The sequence below is a fragment of the Cynocephalus volans genome, chromosome 1, assembly GCF_027409185.1.
Source record: "Cynocephalus volans isolate mCynVol1 chromosome 1, mCynVol1.pri, whole genome shotgun sequence".
In the NCBI taxonomy this organism is placed as follows: domain Eukaryota; kingdom Metazoa; phylum Chordata; class Mammalia; order Dermoptera; family Cynocephalidae; genus Cynocephalus; species Cynocephalus volans.
The window spans coordinates 76,945,292-76,966,580 of record NC_084460.1 but is presented as its reverse complement, the minus strand read 5'-3'; the positions used below and the strand labels follow the sequence as shown (position 1 = coordinate 76,966,580).

Genomic DNA, 21,289 nt, shown 5'->3' with positions numbered 1-21,289 from the left:
AGTAGGTATTGATTCATCCCACTTTTACAGATGAGGAAATTGAGGCCCAGAGAAGTTAAAGAACTTGCCCAAAGTCACACAGATGGCAAGTGGAGGGCACCATTTTCCACCCAGTCTCGACTAACAGCTGTCCCTTACTGCTGTTTCTCCTACAAACAGTATCCGAATCCCACCCCCAATTCGTGTCGTTGGTTCAAAGTTGGCAATGTAAATTGGAAAAGCAATGTAAATCGGAGCACACGCAATACATTAAACTAACACGTGGTTCGCTCCGGGCTATCATGCCCTCTCTAGCTTCCGCTGGGCGTGCAGGGCGAGTGCCACACGTCCCATCAAAGCCTTGGACTTCGCCCAGGTCTCTATGATGAGGACGCGTTGTGGTGTGATGGAGGGTCACCCACTGCCTTCCTGGGCCTCACGACCCAACTCAAGTTTCTCGTATTCCTAGGTGACCTGGGACTCTCCTTTTAGCCAACGCTGTCAGCAACCCCCCTCCCCTCCGAGCGCAGCTTATCTTGCTCAGGGGCGCTCAATTCACCGAAGCTTCCTCCTTTATTCCTCCAAGGAATAAAGGAAGCTGACCCTCCTCCCCACCCCATGGGGCCCAACCCACCCTTAACAGCCCAGTCCTAGCTCCTGTGCACCCCGCAGACCCAATCCGAGCCCCTTGCCCTGCTCCCGCCCAAAGCTTATCGTCCTGACCCCGTGCTCCAGACTCGGAGCCCGGCTGACCGCGTCGCACGCCTCCCCCGCGCACTGGTGACTCAAACCGGGGAAGCGAAACCTCTCGGTTTTTTCCGACCCATCCAGAGGCGCCTGTGCCCCGCCCCTGCCCGCGTCCCGTCCCGCCCACTGCCCCCTCCCCCGCCCCGCCTGAAGTTGCCCTTCGGTTGGAGCCAGGGGAACGCGTCGGCGTGGCTCCCTGGGGTGGGGCCAGAGGTCTTCGTCGACACCTCCCCCGAGGGCCGCCCCTTCCCCAGCCCGGAAAAGGCCCCCCCGGGGCCGCGGCGAGCCGGGCCAGCTTTCTGGTGTGGTGCCAGCCCGAGCAGGAAGCTCCCGCGCTCGGCGGCTCCTGCGCTGCCAGCTGGAGCCGGGCGGAGCCCGCACCCCGGCGCAGGGTGGCTCTGCCTGTCCCTGCGCACACGTGTCCAAGCGTCACGTCCGCGCGCGCCCCCGGGGCTTGCGTCAGATCTGCCGCTCCAGAGCTGGTGGGCCGCGGCTCTGCTCGCCGCTCTGGTCCGGGGTCCGGGACGCCGCCGGGAGGAGAACGCCACGCGGGGTCGGACGCGGAGCGGTGTTGGGAACGCCGGGGGCGGCGGGAAGCGTCAGCGCGATCCGACCCCGGCCTGCCCCGTGCCGACCCTCTCCGCCGCCCGGTCTCGGGCTGGGCGCGGTGGCGTTGCCCCGGAGCCCGCCGTCCGCGGGGCGCGCACCGCCTTGAGCTGGGCGGCCCCGCGGCAGGCAGGCGCCCGCAGGTCCATGGTTGGTTCGGAGCGCGATGAGCCGCCCGTCCTCCACCGGCCCCAGCGCTAACAAACCCTGCAGCAAGCAGCCGCCGCCGCAGCCCCAACACGCTCCTTCTCCGGCTGCGCCCCCGGCCGCCGCCACCATCTCGGCTGCGGGCCCCGGCTCGTCCGCGGTGCCTGCCGCGGCGGCGGTGATCTCGGGCCCCGGCGGCGGCGGCGGGGCCGGCCCGGTGTCCCCGCAGCACCACGAGCTAACCTCGCTCTTCGAGTGCCCAGTCTGCTTTGACTATGTCCTGCCCCCTATCCTGCAGTGCCAGGCCGGGCACCTGGTGTGTAACCAATGCCGCCAGAAGTTGAGCTGCTGCCCGACGTGCAGGGGGGCCCTGACGCCCAGCATCAGGAACCTGGCTATGGAGAAGGTGGCCTCGGCAGTCCTGTTTCCCTGCAAGGTAAGCCCAGGGACAACCTGCGCACCTCCGCCCGGCAACCTTCTGGAACTCCGGTGCCCTCCACCCCACTCGCAGGCCCTGAGGGGCGGGTGGCGTCTCTTTTTAAAAAAACGAACAATGTTTACTCTTTGTCCACCCTCCCGCATGCTCCCCTGTCTACTTTGTAAGTAGCTCTGGGTTGACATTTGCCCTGGCACTGACTCCAGATGAACTGGTACTCGCTGGTCGTTGGAACATTTCGTAGCTCTCCCGGCCCTGTGTCTGAGTCCCCTGCAGACGTGTACTCGAGTGTGCTGGGCGGGGCTGGGCCGCGCAAGTAAAACTTGGCCCGGGAAGCTGCCTATCTATGGGATTGAGGGAGGAGGTGGGCGAGCTAAACGCACCCTTTACCAGCACTGGGCTTGGCAGGATTGGTAGTAGATTCCTCCTGCACCCCGCGCCTACCGTGTGCGAACCCCTGACACGTGGGAGCTCTCGGGAGTGTAGCTAAATTAAAAAAAAAAAAAAAGCGCCGACAGCCTGTTTTCCTCCAGCGAAGAGAAAACCCTGCAAGCCACGCCTTTCCCTTTCCTGGCCTCCCGAGGACCGGGAAGGACTGAGGAGTTCTGGCTCTTTTTGCACTAAGTGGGGTGAAAACAAGAGTCGATCAGGAATTTAACAAGGGTATGCAGGAGCTGTTGTTACAGTTCTTTTAAAGCCCTTCGTTTCATCTCTTACTTAATTTAAAAAGTTACCAGTGCTTTGGCGAAAAATGTAAACTACCATGACAAGTAAAGTCAAGTGAAAGACCGAGACCTCTCCCCTTTTCCCAACATTAAGTTTGGTGTCTTTGTAGACTTTTTAAAGCATGTATACATACACCCTCGAAGATAAATATAGAATCATAGATGTCAGTTTGTCCAGGTTTTTTAATACCTACATATAGGCATGTTTTTCTCCGAAAATGACTTATGCAACTTGCTGTTTTTAATTCATATTATCACACATTTTTCTATGCAGGAAACCTAGTTGAACCTCATTGTTTGAGGGGTTTTTTGTTTGTTTTTGTTTTTGTTTTTGTAAAAGTAACTGCTCTGTCTCTTGGGCCATTTCAACTGTCTTGCATTTCTTCTTTGTGCTGCTTATTTTGTAGAACAAGAGCTTATTTTTAAATTAAAAATAATCCGACAGAGAATTCAGGCTTGGGACTCAAGTCAGTAAAATGAGTGATTTAATTTGGTCTTCTGCCCTGCCACTAATCAGGTTTAAAATAGCGTATTCAAATAAGGGTTTGAATCAGTGTTTGGACTATGGGGTTTAAGGCAACTTTAATAAAGTGCTTTGCTTTTAACCCCTCCTCATATAATGCTTATTAATTCCCCCAGCCCAGTTGTTTCTCGTAAAATTTAGATAAACTATTTCCATAGTTTTCTTGGAGTCATGAAGAAGGTGGCAGCCTGGTGATCAGAGAAGATTTGGTGACAGTTGACAAACAGTGGATATATGATGTTTCAGATATATTGCAGGGTTTGGGGGATGCCCCACAGGGCTTCTGGGAAACCATGTTCACACCCCTTCACTTTCCCCTAAACCTTCAGTGGCTAATAGAAGAAATGGCTTCAGGTGAATTATAGTTCACAAGTGATCATTTGATATTAGTATTCCATTATTTTTAAAAAGCAGTTTGATAAGAGAATTGTGTTGTTTCCAAGAGAAAGGGAAGGAAACAGTTATAACATGCTATAGGGAATGTGAAGTTTCACTTTCAGGATCCAGAACTCTGGTTCCTATAGAAGCATATGTTCTTTCCTAATGTGTAGCAGGCCAGTGAAGTCATTCTTGAAGAGTGGTTCTCTTGGGAATCAGGGGTACTCAGCCTTTCCATACATGTCAGTGATTTTCCAAGTCTTTTCTCTATATGAATGCAGTTGGGCAAAGCCATCACTTTCCAAGCTGAAATTTAAAATGCTCATCCATTCCCCTAGACCAGGGACCAAACTTAGAATGTGATCTTGCACACTTTTGTGTGCATATGTGTGATATTTACAAAGCTAGTGTGTACATACCTCACCTTTGGTTGATCAATAATACAAACTATTGACAAGGCAGCTCAGCTAGTTAGTATGGATAAACCAAACTTGGATGTATACATAGGCCCAGCAACCAACCACCCAAGATAGGTTCGTTGGAGAGGATGAGAAACAGTAGGGAGTGGTGAGACCTGGGACAAACTTAAAACAAGGCAGGTCTGTCTCATCCCTTTGGCTTGCGAATGAAGCTCCTGGATATTATAGGACCTGCCTTGTTGCTGTCTCCACCTCCATCTCTCTCATGGGCTGGCTCAGGTGAGAGAACCAATGTTGGGTAAAGTACCAGAGCCCAGGTCTCAAGAGCTGCCCAGCATTGCTGCTGTTTGTCTGAGAGACTACCTCTGGGGACCTTGATTTCCTTGTCTCTAAATGAGGGATCAGACTTCTTGACTTTTAAGAACCTATAGTGTCTAGTATTCCATGAAAAGAAGGGAGGCTATGGGGAATGTTATTGGGTGCCATCTGAGTGCCAGATACTTTGCATGGGTCAGCTTTATTAGTTTGCCTCCCCCCCCCCCCCCCATGAGGACACTCCTGTCTATAGAGTGGCTAAGTGTTAAGCGACTTGTCAAATCACACAGCTGGTAACAAATGAGTCCCAAGGGATTCCCTTCACAGAGGAATCCCGGATCCATGTAGGTCTGAGTGCTGGCCACTATAGGATCGCCAATTGTACTCACCAGACAGAACTTAAAGGAAAGCCTTTTTGTTTTGGAAGACATCAATGAGGAGACAGAGGGTAAGATCCCAATTGCCTCACCAGTTGTCTGAGGGCTGGGGTTTATATAGGTAAATGTATCAGTTGAGACATGATGCTTTGAGAGATATATCAGGATGTATCAGGCAAGACAGAATGTCTGCTTTTGATAAAATCTTAATTAATCATTAAGGGTGAGCTATGAAGAGAAAACAGTTCTATGGTGTATACACTAGTGTGGAAGGTTTTCTATGTTTACAGATTTCCCCCTTCTGTTAACAACTTCCGCAGTCTTGGAGAAGGAATGAGGTTGCAGACATCTTGTCTAGTTACTTCCTGCTGGACGGGGTTGTCAGATTCTAAGGAATCCCCATGAAGAATTTCTGAGCCTGGAAATGAATTTCTTCAAGAGTAACTGTATATCCCAGTAAATATTGTCCTGGATTCTCTACCCCTCACTGTCCCCCCGCCCAATCCCCACTTCTTATGCACTCGTAGGCCCAGGGCAATGCTCTGCTAGTCAGTGGGCCACCTGTGAACCTGCATCCCAAAGGCACACATCCTTTGTACTACTCCTTACTACACAGGGATTGTGAATCCGAGTTTGTACTCCAGAGTTCCAAATCATAAGGTCGACATCATGAACAAAACCATCTGGTTGGATGAGTTCACCAGATGGGGCTCTGAAGGGACCATCCCAACATGACAACATACGAACATATTTCAAAAGTTTGTGGAAAAATAGAATTGAAAGCTATTACAGGGAGGTTGGCCGGTAGCTCAGTCAGTTAGAGCATGGTGCTGATAACATCAAGGTCCAGGGTTTGATACCCATACTAGCCAGCTGCCAAAAAAAAGAGAAAAAGATACTATGAATCTTTCTATGAACTTTTTGAAGTACCCTGGTACATGTTCACTATGAAATTCATTGGCAGGAGTTTTGTAGGTCATGTGGGGTAGGAAGACGGGAGAGGGTACAAACCTAATGTTTTGGGAGATTTCATCACAGTTCTGGACTGTTTATGCTTCTGTTGGCCAAAAAAATGGATGTGTCTCCAAATAGCTACCTTACATAGGTGTGGGGCCATTTAATTAAAGGCTAGAGTGCTGTCAGCTCCTTTGATACAGGGGACCACATGGAGTATCAGCTCTGGTCTCCTTTTAAAAAAGGATCTCTATTGAGTATGGCTCTCTTCCACTTGGTATTTTTAGTCCATTCTATGACTTGTTCTATGCCTGAGAACTTTTGGCATCCTGTTCCCATATCTCAAACCCACCGCCTCAGTGGAGTGTGGGTGTAGGGGAAGGAGTGAAGGTCGACATGTTTGTGTCAACAACACAGTCTATTTTACCACTCAACAGAGTATTTTGATATTGGCCAAGTATTTCTCTCCTTAACTATGGGAAATGCTAAACCACTCCAGTCCACTTATACTATGATACATTTCCACTTTTTGTTTCTCTAAAAATTTCTAGTAGTATATCTCCAAATAATTTCTGAGTTCGAATGACTCAGCCAGACAAGTCTTCCCTGTGGTTGGATTGTGAAATGTTGTTTTTGTTCCTTTAAAAAAACCAAGTCAGGTCATACAACCCAGTTGAAATTTTAAAAGCCCCTCATTGTGGCCTCATCTAGTCAGTGGACACCAGGTAGTGCAAGGGGCAGAGACATCTGGCACATGGCCTCAGGGTCTGAAAGACCTGGAGCAGCAGAGATGGTGGGGAGCCTGAGATGGCTACCACCTCCAGAGAGGGCAACTCTCACTCAGCTATGGCTGATGTGTGGGGGTGGGGATGGGGATGTGAATGCAGCCACGACAGACCTTTAGTCTTTTTCACAAAAAGCCAGAAATCTGGATTTTGTTGTTAAATATCTCAATTTTTTCCCCCCTAACATTGGCCAAATTCAAACTATAGCCAGAACTTGCAGGCCAAACCAACCATGTCTGTAGGCCAAATTCCCGCTGCTGGTGCACAGCAGTCTCTGATCTAGTTTTCTTGTACAAGGGTACTTTAAAATAGAATTAATACGAATCTTTCCATGAACTTTTTGAAGACCACTCATAGAAAGTGATCATTGAGCCTGGAAGTTCTCACTTAATTCTTGCTGTACGTGAATTTTGGAACTCTGATAGGTCCCAACCAGGGGTGATTTTATGGCTTTTTTTTTTTTTTTCCATCTTTATTTTGCCAATTCTGGCCATTAAGAGAGCTGAACTGTCACTCCTAGTGACTAGACATTTGACATTGTACAAGTCAGTTTATTTTTTGCACCTGAGGGTCTTTAAGAGAAGAGTTTGGACTAGATGATTATATAAGGTTTGTTCTTAAAATTTTAGTAAGCGGCCCCAGGGAGAAGAGCACTAACCAGGAGACAGAACTGGCTTCTTTTCTTGGCCTTGAATGACTTCGGTCCAGTCACATCCTTGCCTGAGCCTGTTTGTTCATCTGTTAAAAAGAATGGAGATAACACGTAGTTAGTGGGTGCTCCGAGTCAGGTTAAGATTGCTATAGAGGGGTTTTGCTTCACCATAGCAAATGGAAGACGGGTGGCACTGGTGTGGTTGTAGGGGAGGATGATCACCTAGAAGTCTGAGGAGATGAGCCGATTAGCCAAAAACAGTTTCAAAGATCTCCTCTTAACCTAAAAAATTCTCCTAAGACAAAATCATTTACTTTAGAAATTGTCCCTGCCGTCCTCACTGAAATTGACCAGGTTGGCCCATAAAAGAATAGAATGAGCTAGCAAAGATCAGAGTCCACATACATTATCACCAAGGCTCAAGATTTTAAAGAACAAAATGGACAATGCAGCTTTCAAATGTAAGTAAAATTCAGAACAGAAGCACCAGAATACTGTACAACAGTACTAAAGTTTAATGCTGGTTCTACACATAATTGGCCAAAGATTTTTTCACAGGTCACCACCACCTGGAACTGGAATACATCGTTAAAGTTAATCTGTAGTACAACCCGAATGGGGGCTTACCAAAGGTTCAGCAGGTCTGGCCTATAAAGTATCAGCCTGAGATTGGATTAGATTCTCTTGTTCTGCATTGGAGCTCTTTTTTGAAGCCACATAAAAGTGCTATATATATGTGACTACAGTAAGTCCTCAGGGTAAAATGTCCTAAGAGCCAGACTCATACTTCTGACAAAATTTGTGAGAAATGGCATTTCTTAATCAAGCACATAAGGTCCTCACTCTTTGAAAGGGACACATAGGAGGTACACATTTGCCAAACTGAATGCCAGCATTCAGAGCTACTGTGTTTTGCTGGCAAGTTGTGCAGGGCATGATCATACATGGAGTATTAGAATGTGGTCCACTCCAGACATCCTGAAAAGGAGAGTAAGAAAGTTCTCCTGATCAAATATATCTTTATATTAAGCTTTTGGGTATACTTTCTAAGGCTTGTAAGAGAAACTGAAAATTCTCTAACAGAATTTCATCAACTTTGCCTCAGATGCCCATCTTTCTCCATTAGTTTCTTGAAAGTTGGGAAACTCTTATTTCCCTCGTTTCCAATTTAGTAAAGATTTTATGTAATGATTTTTAGACTATGAGGAGTCTTCAAAAAGTTCACAGAAAGATTCATATTGTCTTTTAATTCTATTTTTCCATTAACTTTTTGAAGTACCCTCATAGCGTCTATGGGATAAAAGGTTACCCCGCTCCCAGTTTTTGGCCACAGATACTGTAGAGATGGATGGAAGATATTCCTGTGTTAAATTTGTGGGTCTGTGCACTGTATTAAAACTTGGAATCAACAGAGGTGTGATGTCTTTGGGTCACCCCTCCCTCCAGGCTTCCTGTTACTCTGGTAGTTTTGAGGGCAGGTCCTAGTTGTGCCTCCTAATCCAAATCTGCTCCATCCTCACTGTGACTGGCTGGTGGCCTCCCCAGGCCCTCTCCGAGCCTCAATGGTTCATTGGTAAAATGGGGCGATGATAGAGTTTTTTTGAGTATGAAACACGCTAACGATCCATGCGAAGTACCTAGCATAGCCTTGGCACTAAATAAATATGCACAGTTAGAAGCCGACAGAAAGCAAACGTCAGTGTCTGACATGTTATGTCCGGGCATAAACTTGAAAAAGAGGAATCTTATTTTCTCCCGCAGATTTTCCCACTGAGCTGCTTTCTCTTCCCTACTCTTAATCATGTAGGGTTTTCTTAGAGCTTGATAAGTTGGCCCTGCCATTGGTTTTTCAGTGATGAGACTTTTTTCAATTCTTTAATGCTTTTAAAAGGGAAAGTATGGTTAGATTAAGCAACATTTTAAAATATATGTATTATATTTTGTGTATTTTATTTTACATAGTATGTTTTTTTAAAAAAATATGATCATTTTATAATGTAGGACATATAGAAAGTAATATAAAATTAAAATCCCATATAATCCCCCCACCCAGGAATAACCACTGCACCATTTTGCATATGTCTTTGCAAACTTACCTCTACATCAGTGGAGTTTCTCATTCAAAAAAAGCAGGTGAGATGGAGAACCCTGTTGTACATGTTTTATAACCTGCTTCATCTAACGTGTTGCAGTTGCTTTTCTACACTGATAAATATTCTTTAAGGTCATATTTAATATTGCAATTCCATAACAATACCAGAGTTATTTAATCAAGCTCCTGTTTGTGGTCATTTAAGTTGTTTTGTTATTTTACTGTGATTTAAAAAAGAAAAATAAAAAGACTTGCAACTGACTCCTTGTGCATAAGAAAATAATTATTTCCTAAGAATAAATTATTAGAAGTTGGATGGTAGAGCTAAAGGTAGTGTAGAAATCTAAACTTTTGATAGTAAAGACATATTGCTTTCTCATTTGGAGTTATTGACCATGGAGTGCCCATTTCTTCCCAACATCACCAGCACTGGGTGTTATCCTTTTGGTTTTCTTAATACTGCTGCCTGCTTTTTCTCCCTGATGTAAACTCAGGCCAGAGTTGACTGTTGCCGATTACTTGATGATTAACTTTGATGACTAACTTTTAATCATCCCATTCTTGCCTTGGAATCTCCTGCAGTCGCAGGCCCTCTTCTTCCTGCAGCCACCTGCCTAGCTAGCCGTTGTCTCCACTCACCCCTCGTCCTTCTGAGACTGTGTCCGATGGAGAAGACGAATGTGCTAACAAGGCAGCAGAGGCTTGTGAAGTGGTAGGCGCAGAGAGGGGTCTGGAGACCTCACTGCAATGGTGTTGTCAGCTGCGTTTTGAAGGATAAGCAACAGTTTGTCCATGAAGAAGGAAAGGATAGAAGATCATGATGGGTTTATGCGAGAGGCCAGCAGAGTTGCTTGTAGAGGACGTTGCTTGCCTTGCTTATAGGTGACCTGAACTAGGTGTATTATGTCATATCATCCTCCTCATTACTTTGTAAAGGAGATAGGATGTGGTTAGTATTCCCCCTAAGTGGTTTGCCTAAGCTTATACAGTTTATACGTTTGGGCCTTCTTATTACACTTATGATGTCTTTTCCACTTCAACCTCCTGCCTTTTCTGCTGCTCACTCTACCCTATTGAAGAACAGTGATCCCTTTTCCCATCCCAGATTGAGTTAGTGGCTTTTGGAGAGATGGCAGTAGTACCAGAGGGGTCTACTTATTAGGGTTGCCAGGTAAAATACAGAATGTTCAGTTAAATTTGAATATCAGGTAAACAACAAATAATTTTGAGGGTGGTATATCCCAAATATTGCATCAGAGATACTGGGCATCTTCTATCTTTATTTGCTAATCTGACAACTCTACCATTTAATTCCTCGGTAAATTCAGTTGCTTTAGTGGACAGATAAAGACCGCCGAGGGAAGTTGCCCTGTGTGAGTAGTTGTCAGGGCAGTTAAAGTGATTGTGCCGTTGGGAACCTGGCAGAGAAGAGTGAGGACATGTTGAAAAAGGGTGGGAAGGGTATGGTAATGTGGCATTAAGCCTTTAACTCGGGCTTTTCCTTTAAGGCCCTAGGAAGGGACCTCACAAAACTGGTTCTCCAAGACAGTGTGTGGTTTTGCCTGCTAAATCTGGCTATGCATAGATGAGAATCATACGTGGTCAAAAGTCAAATTTTGTTTAAATTTCTAAGATTCAAAATAAACTCCTGGCCTGCCTAGTGAGCCTTTGTAAGGCCATACGCACCTTCTTCCCCGGCAGAATGTTCTCAGATCTCTGCACTAATAATTATGCCAAAGACACCTTCAGTAAGAAAGCTCTCTGCAACATGCAATTTGTCAACTTAGGCAAAAAGGATGAATTTTTTGAGCCCAAGGTTTTAATGAGAATTTCTTTTCCCAGAAGAAAGTTTGTAAAGTTAACAGTTAAATATTTTCTTAGTCTCACCATTGTTTGGTGACACTGCTCGACAGTTTTTATGCTGAGTAATATTGTCTTCTCATATTATTATCTGTAAAACCTTTACTGCACTGCTGGTTGATAATTACCTCTTCACACCGCTTCATAGCAGAGGTGAGGAATTGACTGAGCTCAATGAACATACACTTAGGTGTATTAGAAGAGGGATGCTAGACAGGTGCAAGCTGAGTATAATTTAGTCACAAGAAAGAGATTTCACTTTCTACTGTTGCCCAAGTCTAAACATGATTAATGTGACAGGTCCACAATCTTCCTCTGTTACTAATGGCCAAGGGATGAGTCGTAGACAGTTTTATAGACCCACTCAGAGGGTAGGCTCCGGGTCACACAGGATCCTAGGTACTTGAGTTCTAATCATAGTTACTCAACTAGTGGTTGTAAACACAATTTAGGCAAGAGGAACATACCGCCATCAAAAGGACAACAGCACCGTTTTCTCGTCTATGTGAGATTTCCAAAGAGCTATAAACACACCAACCCCAAATAGTTTATGTAAATATGTGAAACACCTTTATCAAAAATGACAAAACAAAGCCATAGTACCTGAAATCTAAAATAAACATTTTTTCTTACATGATCTCAAGGTCTATTGAATTTTTTTTAAATGCTGAGTTCCACAGTAAGATTTCTGATTAAAGTAAAACTGACAGGGTGAAGAACATTCCATCTTCTGCAGATAAACCTAATATTTATTCATTTATCAACAAATATTGTGTAGGCAAAAAGGCAATGAGTCAGTGATCAGTAAACAAAATTAATAGACCCATAAATTAACTGGAAAATAACCTGTGATCATTCAGTGGTATTTGGGGGACAGGAAAACATTTTTAATCACAAAAGAGCGAGCTCAAATTGCTAGAAGTCCTTTTAAAAAGGGGTAAAATTTAAGTTTAACTGCTGGTTAAAATATAAGTTTTACCATGATGTGGATCTGTACTAGGGTTAGCTGCAATTCCCAATTGAACAAGCCTAAAGAGTGTTGAGAAGATAGAGACTTCAACCAGTAATTCCCTAATTATCTGCTGATAGTACATGATAAATTACACTGTCAGGAATTCATCCTTCCTATTGGACTCATACAGCTTTGCCTCCCTTTCTGGGTTAACCTCTCTAGTACTAAAAGACAAACCTGTGTAAGAAAAAGAGGACTTAGGTAAATCTTATTCCTGGAGCTCATCTGTAGAGGGGGTCTGGAATCGAATAGTTTTCCTTGGACCACTGGAGGTGGTGGATAATTCACCTGCAGTGGCCGGAAACTCCACGCCTGGGCACAGACTTGTCAGATGCCCACAAACCTTTAGACTGATCAGAGGTCAATGGAGACTGCTTTGTCTTCTATGAGGGCCAAGCAAGTGTTGGTCATTATAACAATTTATTCATTGCAAAATTGTACTTAGTTCACTAAAATGAGTCTCAAAGAGCCTCTGGTAAAAGACAAACTATTAACTATAGTTGCATTTACATGTAGATAAGTAGTTAAAAGTATATTTTCTTAAAAAAAAAAAAACACTATTATGATAAAAATTAATTTCACCAACTCTGCATGAGAAATCTCTATCCCATAAAGGATAAGTATGCTAACTCAGTTCCTGCCTTCCTTAATCCTTTTTATTTTGATATTATTTCAAACTTATCTAACAGTTGCAATAGTAGTACAGAAAGTTCTCATAGTCTTTATCCAGATTCACCAGCTATTTCCTTTTTGCCCCATTCGTTTTATCATGTGTGCTCTCTCCATTCATATGTGTGTTTTTAAACCATCTGAATGTAAATTGCAGGCATCATGCCCCTTTACCCCTAAATACCTCACTGTGTTTCTCCTAGAAACAAGAACATTTTCTTATATAATTATGGCACAGTTATCAGAATCAGGAAATTTGACACACAGTAGATAATATTATCTAATCCACAGTCCATATTCAAATTTCACCTGTTGCCCAGTAATGTCCTTTGTTGCAATTTTGATTTCCCAGTCTAGGGTCATGCATGCATTAGCCATCACTGTGCATTTGGCATCATTACAGCTTATTCAGATCGAAGGAAAGCACCATTTGCTTTTGCTTACTACAAGACAAGGTTATTCTTGGATTTAAATAAAAAATTTAGGAGCATCAACAACAAAGTATCGATTGTGCTTTGTTTTTCTTGAGACATTCTCATTTGAGGCAGTAGCAGATATTTTGCTAATAAATTTCAGGCGTTTCCTAGGAGGTAAGCAGGTTGAGGCAGGGTGGTTCCCTCGCAATCAGTCCCCAGAGGGGCATGCTTCTGTTGCAGAGCTCACGGTGTCTCCACGGAAGTAGATTGTTGATTGTTGGAGTTCAGTAACTCATTCTTGACTTGCATGGAATCAAATTTAATTAAATAGGGCCGACCCCGTGGCTCACTCGGGTGAGTGCAGCGCTGGGAGCGCAGCAGCGCTCCGGCCACGGGTTCGGATCCTATCTAGGGATGGCCGGTTGCGATCCCCTTACCGGTCACAAAAAAAAAAAAAAGACAAAAAAAAAAAAAAATAGATGAAATCATGTGTTCTAAACCAGTCACGATGTCGATGACCTTCACTAGAACTCAGCTAAGAAGGGTTATTTTGCTTATATACTCATTTCATAAGCAAATATAATGTGACTGTGGTTATTGGGTAAATATTGATGTCCTGACATATCTCATTGTGTGTATTTGTGTACAAAGGGGCTTCTGCCAAAAAGGAAGAAACTCTGCCTGAATTCTATCTTAAATACAACCTTCAAACTCCATGTCCAGGAAAAGAATGGGAACTATTTCTGCTAACACCTAGAAACGAGGCGCCAGGTTTGTGCGTGGCCTGTCAGTGGCTGAGTGCATTAGCCCAGGACTTTCCAGCCACTGCAGTGTGAAGTTTCTGAAGAGAAGTCAGAAATGGGATTTCAACATTTCTTTGTTTCTTATTCTGCTGGGCTGTCTTCACCCTTCCTACATTCTTCTTTTGGGCTTCTGTGTGTGTGAGATCTGTTTTTTTCTTTTTTTGGTTGTTTTATTTTTCCTTTAGAAAAGGAAAAAGGTTTACTTAAAATGAATTCACTCCCCCCCCCACCCCCCAGTGGGAGGCAATGAGCAGGTATTTCCCTAAGGAGAAATCACACTTATAGCTGTGGATGTGTCCCAAGACACACAGGCAGCCCTCTGCGATCCAGCCAGGTGCTCTCTCCCAGTAACAAGAGGGCCCAGCTAAGAGAGCCCTTCTGGCTCAAACACAGAAGTCCTCTGACCCAGTCACATTTGGTGGGGCAAGCCCTAGCCAGAGTGTGAAAAGTGAAACCTCAGGACTTTCTTGCAGGTGCCAGAGACGGGTGGGAGGGCCTGATGACTGGTTACTGGTTTGGGAGGTGCTGCTGCCCTTTCCTTAGGGAGTAAGGCCTGTTTTTCTGCTTGCAAACCAAAGAAGCAGTTAATATTAGAACCTGCTTCCCAAAGCAGTGCACCTGTGGACTCTGGGTTTGGTGTGTGTTGGGTAGGTGGCGGTGGGCTGGTGTGGGGGAGAGGCAGGCAGATGTAAATCATTTCTTTTCCTGTTTTTCAGAATTGTTGATTCTTTGTTTGATTCCTGAGCTGTTGGGTGCAGGACAGAGCACTGAGGGAGCTTAATCGGAACACAGGGCTTTGCTCCTGGCATGGCCAGAGATGACCACACAGCCCTGGCTGGTCAGCCATGCTCTTTGAGCCTATAGTTTCTAGTCTGTAAAACGGGTGGAACCAGCTCCCTGACCAACCTCCATGCTTTGCAGGAGATCCAGTTCTGGTTGTGTCAGGGCTGGCATTCCTGAGTTTCCCTGCTAGTGCCCCCTGGGTGGGGCAGTGACCAGCTGGACCTGCTTGCTGGCGGGGGCTGCTCCTGCAGCTGTGATTGTGGCTGCCAGAAACGAGGTTTTGTGGTTCATCAGAGTCGGAATCAGTGGATCTCATCGAAATCATTGGTTCTTAACTAGGGTGATTTTGCCCTCTAAGAGACATTTGGCCATGCCTGGAGACATTTCTGGTTGTCACAACTAAGGGGCAGTGGACAGTTGCTACTGGCATCCGATGAATAGAGGCCAGGGTGCTCCTAAACGTCGTGTGATGCAAGCCCAGCCCCACAACCAAGAACTACCTGTTCCAAAATGTCAATAGCACCACTGTAGAGAAACCCTGATATAAACTGACCTACTTTCTCTTTTAGTTTTTATCCACTACCCTGTGCTAGAGCCAGATGGAACTCCTTTCACAATCTGCTTCATCTACAGTAAGGCTTTCTTACCCCTTCCTTCTCTTTCCCACTTTGAATTCGTCTGTCACCCTCCTGGTCTTCCTTTGCATAGTCGTCTGTATTTCTGATGAATTTGAGTTGTTTATGGTTGCGGCGTCGAGCCCCTTTCGACTGGAAACACTCAAGAGCAGGATCTGCTGCTGGTTCCCCCTGTGTGCTCTAGGACAGAGTTCATGGCCCTGGCAGCCCTCAGAAATTCTTGGAGCTTTTCAAGAGAACACAAGCCCAAGGCTAGGGGCTGGTGAGATTTGAATTTTCTGCTCAGAGGCACCTAGACAGTTTTACATACGATTTTAGGGAATTCACAGACCCCTGAAGCCCTCCCTCTAATCCCTGGATGGGAGGCCCTCATGTAGGTGACAAGAACACCCATTGTGCTCTGGAATGTCATTCCAAAACAATGCCAAGACTATTATAAGTATGAAACGTGGCACAGGAGTGCGTGTTCATGTGTATGTTTAAAGTTTAGATCTTTTCAGAGATCATCTCTAATCCAGTCGTCAAAAAAATGGTACCAGGGGTCGTGAAGACCCCTAAGGCTATAAAAATATATTTACGTAAGTTAGTAGAGGCTGTAGCAAGATCTTTCTCATAAGGTCGTTGTTCACACAAATACAGAGTAATGCCTTTCCATTTGCACTTTGGGAGGTCCCTGTTGTCTATGTTTGGATTGAAGGAAGAGATGAATGTGTGACTTGTAAGGCAAACAAATTAATTCAGAATATAAATATTCCTGTTGAGTGGGAAAGGTTCTCAAATGATAAATACTTGTTGTAAGTGCTGAGCTTGTGAACTGAAGTGGTTTGGGGCTTTGGGAAGAGGTGCAGGTGGTACTTTTCTTGTGCTCTTTGCCAGAGTTCGTCTGGTTCCCGGGGTTATTCCTGGGCAGCCGTGGTAAGCAGCCCATGCTGAAACATCTTCACATATTGAGGTCTTGTTTTAGCCCGAGAATCTGCCAGGCTCTGGCTAGTTCTTGCTATTTTTATTGTGGGCGCATGCGTGTGTGTTTTTAAACTCTGAGCAGAAGCACCTCGCCCATCCCTCACAGAAGAACGTCAGAAGGCTCTGTGTTCTTAGCCACACCCTAGATTTAAGACACAGCTAATAAGGGTTTGTTTTTTCAGGCCTTATAAAGTTAGGAACACAAAATATAAATATACATGAATAAACAAATGTGTTTCTTCTTCTGATTAAGTTTTTATACCCAGGCTTTTAAAATTAGCCTATGGTTTAAAAAGATGAACAAACTAAAATTAGCCTATGGGTAAAGTAAATAACAGTGAAATCTTTCTGCAGTTTCTAGTGAAGATTATAATCTGCTTTAGGGACAGAGGAATGAATGTATTTCTTTCTTTAAGCCTTAGTTATTAGTCTTAAGGGAGACTAATCTCCGTAAGAGAGGAGACTGCGGGATCTTATCTGTGGCCGTAGCTTAGCATCTTGTATAGAGAAGGTGCTCAGGTACCTGCTTGTTGCTAGTGAGAAATTCATCTGTAAAGATTAGAATTTGACTGACATAAAGATTATAAGGGTAAGGCAGGGTAGAGAGAAGTAGAAACATCTGTGTTTTGGGGGGTTTTGTTTTTGTTTGCAATCGGACACAGCATCCTAGAAAAATGACCAGGCCCTGCCCTTATTTTGTGCCTTTGTGTCTCCGTGGAGCAGGGGCAATCCAAGTGCAGTAAACCAGATGGTTTACCTGCTGCCCTGTGCTCCAGGGGTAGAAGACTGACACCTAGTTTCACCCAAAAGGGTGATTCAGGTTTCTTAATTCTTTACAAGACAACAGCATAGTACTCTGGGCAAGTGCCTATTTGTGAGCTGATTCTCCATCTGGTACCTAGGAATTAATCTTGTCATTGTGAGAGTCGGGAGCAGACGTCTAATTCTTTTCAGTGTGGTCTTTTGCAATGATAGGTGTGATTTGTCCAGCGGGAATGTTACCCTGAGTGCGAGGGAGAAAAAGGTTTTGTTCCTCCCCTATTAAGGCAGTGTCTGAGGGGCAGACTGACCATGCCAAGAAACTCATCTAACTCCCTTCCTCCCGGGCCTGTCATGAGGACCTGACGTACCTGGTCATGACAAGATGTGCACTTGAACTTGAAGAAGTGGTCTGGGGAAAGTCCACTGGGCTTTGAGAGGAGGGTTAGGCCCTTCTCATTTTAAACTCCCCTGGCTGCAACCAAACTAACAAGCAGTCTTCAAGGTAGTTACTAGCTCTTGGATGTGATTTCCTTCCACCCTGAAGATATGGGCAAAGCCCCCAGGGGAAATTAAAAGGAGATGGTGAGGCAATGCTTCCAGCAGCGTGAAGGGGCCTCGAGCCCTCCTCCGCCCTAGCCTTGTCACTCCAGCAGTCAAGAGCAAGGAACCGAAGGGCAGCCTTCCCCATCCTGCCTGCTTGTTACCAGTTTGAGCCAGGAGGGAGAGGAGGGGGACAACAGAATTATACTATTTTCAGAATTGTCTTTATTTGAAAACTAGTCTGGAGATACTATTCCTTCCCCAGCCCCACCCCCAAGCACTTAAATTATTAAAAAAAAAAAAAAAAAAACAGCTTCACAGAAAATCAGGGAAAGCCAGGCTTTATAGGTTTAAACAGTTTTGCTTGAAATGTTTATAGTAAGAGCACAGCAGGACATATCTGTTTCAGGAAATGCCCTTGGTTTTATGCGTAGTTTTTAATACTGATGATGAATAGAAGCTGACACGTTCAGTCTTAAATATTTCAATCATCATGAGCAAAAGCAGTTGAGATAAGAATGCAGTTGAAGCCCAGGAAACCTGAGTGGGTAAATACTCACAGAGGTTTGCAGTAGAAGTTGTGAGATGGCCTGGTGGCTCAATGTCTTTCTTTCTGTCCCTGCAGTATGCCACCACGGGCTGCTCCCTGACCCTGCACCACACGGAGAAGCCAGAACACGAAGACATCTGTGAATACCGTCCCTACTCCTGCCCTTGCCCTGGTGCTTCCTGCAAGTGGCAGGGGTCCCTGGAAGCCGTCATGTCGCATCTCATGCACGCCCACAAGAGCATCACCACCCTTCAGGGAGAAGACATCGTCTTCCTGGCTACAGACATCAACCTGCCGGGCGCTGTCGACTGGGTAATGATGCAGTCGTGCTTCGGCCATCACTTCATGCTGGTGCTGGAGAAACAGGAGAAGTACGAAGGCCACCAGCAGTTCTTCGCCATCGTCCTGCTCATCGGCACCCGCAAGCAGGCTGAGAACTTTGCCTACAGGCTGGAGTTGAATGGGAACCGGCGGAGACTGACCTGGGAGGCCACACCCCGGTCCATTCATGACGGCGTGGCCGCAGCCATCGTCAACAGCGACTGCCTTGTTTTTGACACAGCCATAGCACGTCTTTTTGCAGATAATGGGAACCTTGGAATTAATGTGACTATTTCTACATGTTGTCCGTGATGCACCGTGTGGCTTTCGTAAACCATTGAAATTATTTGGGCATAGTGCTCGGTATTTAATAAAGGTTTTTATAGATGCTTTATTCGGTATGTCTTCACAAGTCAGGACCCACAGTTACCCTGTGTTTTATTTGAACAGCAGCTTCTCATCTGGCATCAGCCCAACAAAGTTTATGAAACTGGGATGAATGGGGTTGGCCTGTTAGTAATTTGGAGGCTGTTCTGTGATCTAAAATCAACTCTATTATTTTATTTACTTTCTGAACAACACTTGACAAGTTGCTCGGGGCTCCTGTATGTTAGAAATTGGAGGCTCCTTCCCGCCTGCCTCTCTGCATTGGTCCTTCGACATTGACAAAAGCACAGTGACTGTCAGCAGATTCCTTTACTTTTGTTTTCAGAGGGTAGGGATTGCTTTAGTGCATTTTAAACAGTGCTCCTCAAACTGGATGGCTGACCAATATACATAGAGTCACCTGGAGTGCTCATCTGAAAACTGCAGATTTGAGGAGCCTGTGAATCTAACAATCTCACTGGGTGATTCTTTTCAACAGTAAAGTTTGAGAATTACTGGGTTAAATTGTGGAAAAGGGTCCAGATTTTAAAGGTGCTTTAAGATTGCCCTCTACTGATAACTGTTTGTCTTTCTACTGTTTCATCCCCCAACCTCCCCCCACCCTCAAATTAAGACTAGAATATAGATCCACATGAACACACTCCTGAGATTGGGTCACTCTGTGTTTTGGGTGGATTGCCTAGGAAAGCAAGTCATGGCTATTGATAGTTCTCACATCGTGAGTTTTTGCCCACCACTAGTACATAGGACCTGTTTACACGTGGCTTCCCTCGGAAGCCCTCTTTGACTGTACCTGGTGTGAAAGACTAGATCAGTAGAGTTGGGAAAGCTTTATAACCAGTGTAATATGCTTGCTATTTAAAGGTATGTTTTTTTTTGTTTGTTTTTGCCACATTCACTTTAGTTTTTTAATAAATATTTTCCAAAAATGAATATGCTTCACCTTCCTAGTTGAATAATGTGTACTGATTGAGCACTGACTGTGTGCAGGTGCAGTGACGCTTCACTGCTGTCACTGCTTCCACATGAGGAAGCTGTCATTCTCCAAGATCATGGTACGGGTCAGTGGCAGCACTGGAGTTCAAACTCACATCTGAACCATGGATCGGAGTTGCAGATCTCTTCCCTGGGGCTGTCCTTTCTGTCTGATAGTACCAGCTCCTATGCACGAAGAGTATTGCTCCTGCTTGACAGAATCAAAAAGAAGAGTCAGGGCTAATGCTATTGTCCAGAGTATTGAGATTGATCCTCGGTCCCAACCCTAAACTCTCAAAAGAATTCAGGAAATTTACCCCAAATACTTGGCGAGAATTGAAGACAGCTTATTCATTAGCATAGCACCAGGTGAAGAGTACAATGTTGAGTTTTTAGCCAGCATAGAGTTCTGGCAGTTAAGGAATTGCTATAGTAACTTATTTTCTAAGCTGTTCTTCAAATAGAGGTGAAAAAGAGGACAAAAGTAGGTGCTTACAACACGTTTGGTGAGTGAATTAAAGCCACAACTCTTATTACTAAGAAAGTCATGTTTCAAGCCGGTATACAGAGGGATTCATGGAGGTAAAGCTAAGATTCAGGAGCAGGTGGACTTTGACCCTCAGGGGCAGACCTAGTCTGGATGTGGCCATCCGGGGGCTGCATGGCATCCAGGCAATGTGTTGTGTGCATGAACTAGCCAAGCCTGTCTGTATGGCTCCATGTCCACATCGTCCCCTTCTTGTTACATGTGATGGAGGAAATCAGGATTGAGTGGCCAACAGTGCACCAAAGGGTAAAGCTATAAACAAAAGACCATGAAGGAGAAAGTAGAAACAATTACTCCAAAAGCACAAAATGTTAGAATTTCAGCCCTGAGAAGTAAAATGGTGGGTTAGCAGCTACACTGGACACTTGTGACAGCACTGACTCTAAAATTCAGGCTTCTTGGGCCGGCCCGTGGCTCACTTGGGAGAGCGTGGTGCTGACAACACCAAGTCAAGGGTTAAGATCCCCTTACTGGTCATCTTTTTTAAAAGAAATTGAAAAAAATAAAATAAAATTCAGGCTTCTTGACTCCCCAAACATGCTTCTAGAATTTAACAAATAAAAAAATTTTAGGCAACAAAGCAACTTTTAATTTTCTGAGTACCGTAGTTCCCTTTAATCTCTGTCACTGGGAATCTGTAAACTTAACCTTTATTCTATCTTGAATCTACGTATTTTCTGCCAGAAAAAAATCCCCAGGTTATTCCCTGTTTTAAGAGGAAGTGAAAACAGCAAAATAGATTATGTAAATTGAAATGCCTTTTTATATAGTTGCAATTGCAAATGCAATTTAAAAAGTAACAATAGATATTTGTCAAAATTTATCACATGGTTCACTTAAGTACCACATTTTTTTTCTTTCCTGTCCTAGTTCAATATTCTAATTTGGTAAAAATCTGGCTGATCAAACAAGATGATAGTTCCAGCCTGTG

General features: G+C 44.7%; 1 protein-coding gene across 1 annotated transcript; it reads left to right on the top strand.

The window, feature by feature from the left end:
- Positions 1 to 1,198: 1,198 nt before the first annotated feature.
- Positions 1,199 to 19,769, top strand: SIAH2 (siah E3 ubiquitin protein ligase 2). Its single transcript, XM_063108068.1, has 2 exons — positions 1,199 to 1,915; positions 18,204 to 19,769. The coding sequence occupies exons 1-2, from the start codon at positions 1,499 to 1,501 to the stop codon at positions 18,759 to 18,761; spliced, it is 975 nt and encodes a 324-aa protein (XP_062964138.1). The 5' UTR covers positions 1,199 to 1,498; the 3' UTR covers positions 18,762 to 19,769.
- The last annotated feature ends 1,520 nt before the right edge of the window (positions 19,770 to 21,289 follow it).

Excerpts from the sequence above, each read along its gene's own strand:
- SIAH2 (XM_063108068.1), top strand. The coding sequence starts at position 1,499 with ATGAGCCGCCCGTCCTCCACCGGCCCCAGCGCTAACAAACCCTGCAGC. Across the intron at positions 1,916-18,203 it reads CAGTCCTGTTTCCCTGCAAG|TATGCCACCACGGGCTGCTC; the intron begins GTAAGCCCAGGG and ends CTGTCCCTGCAG.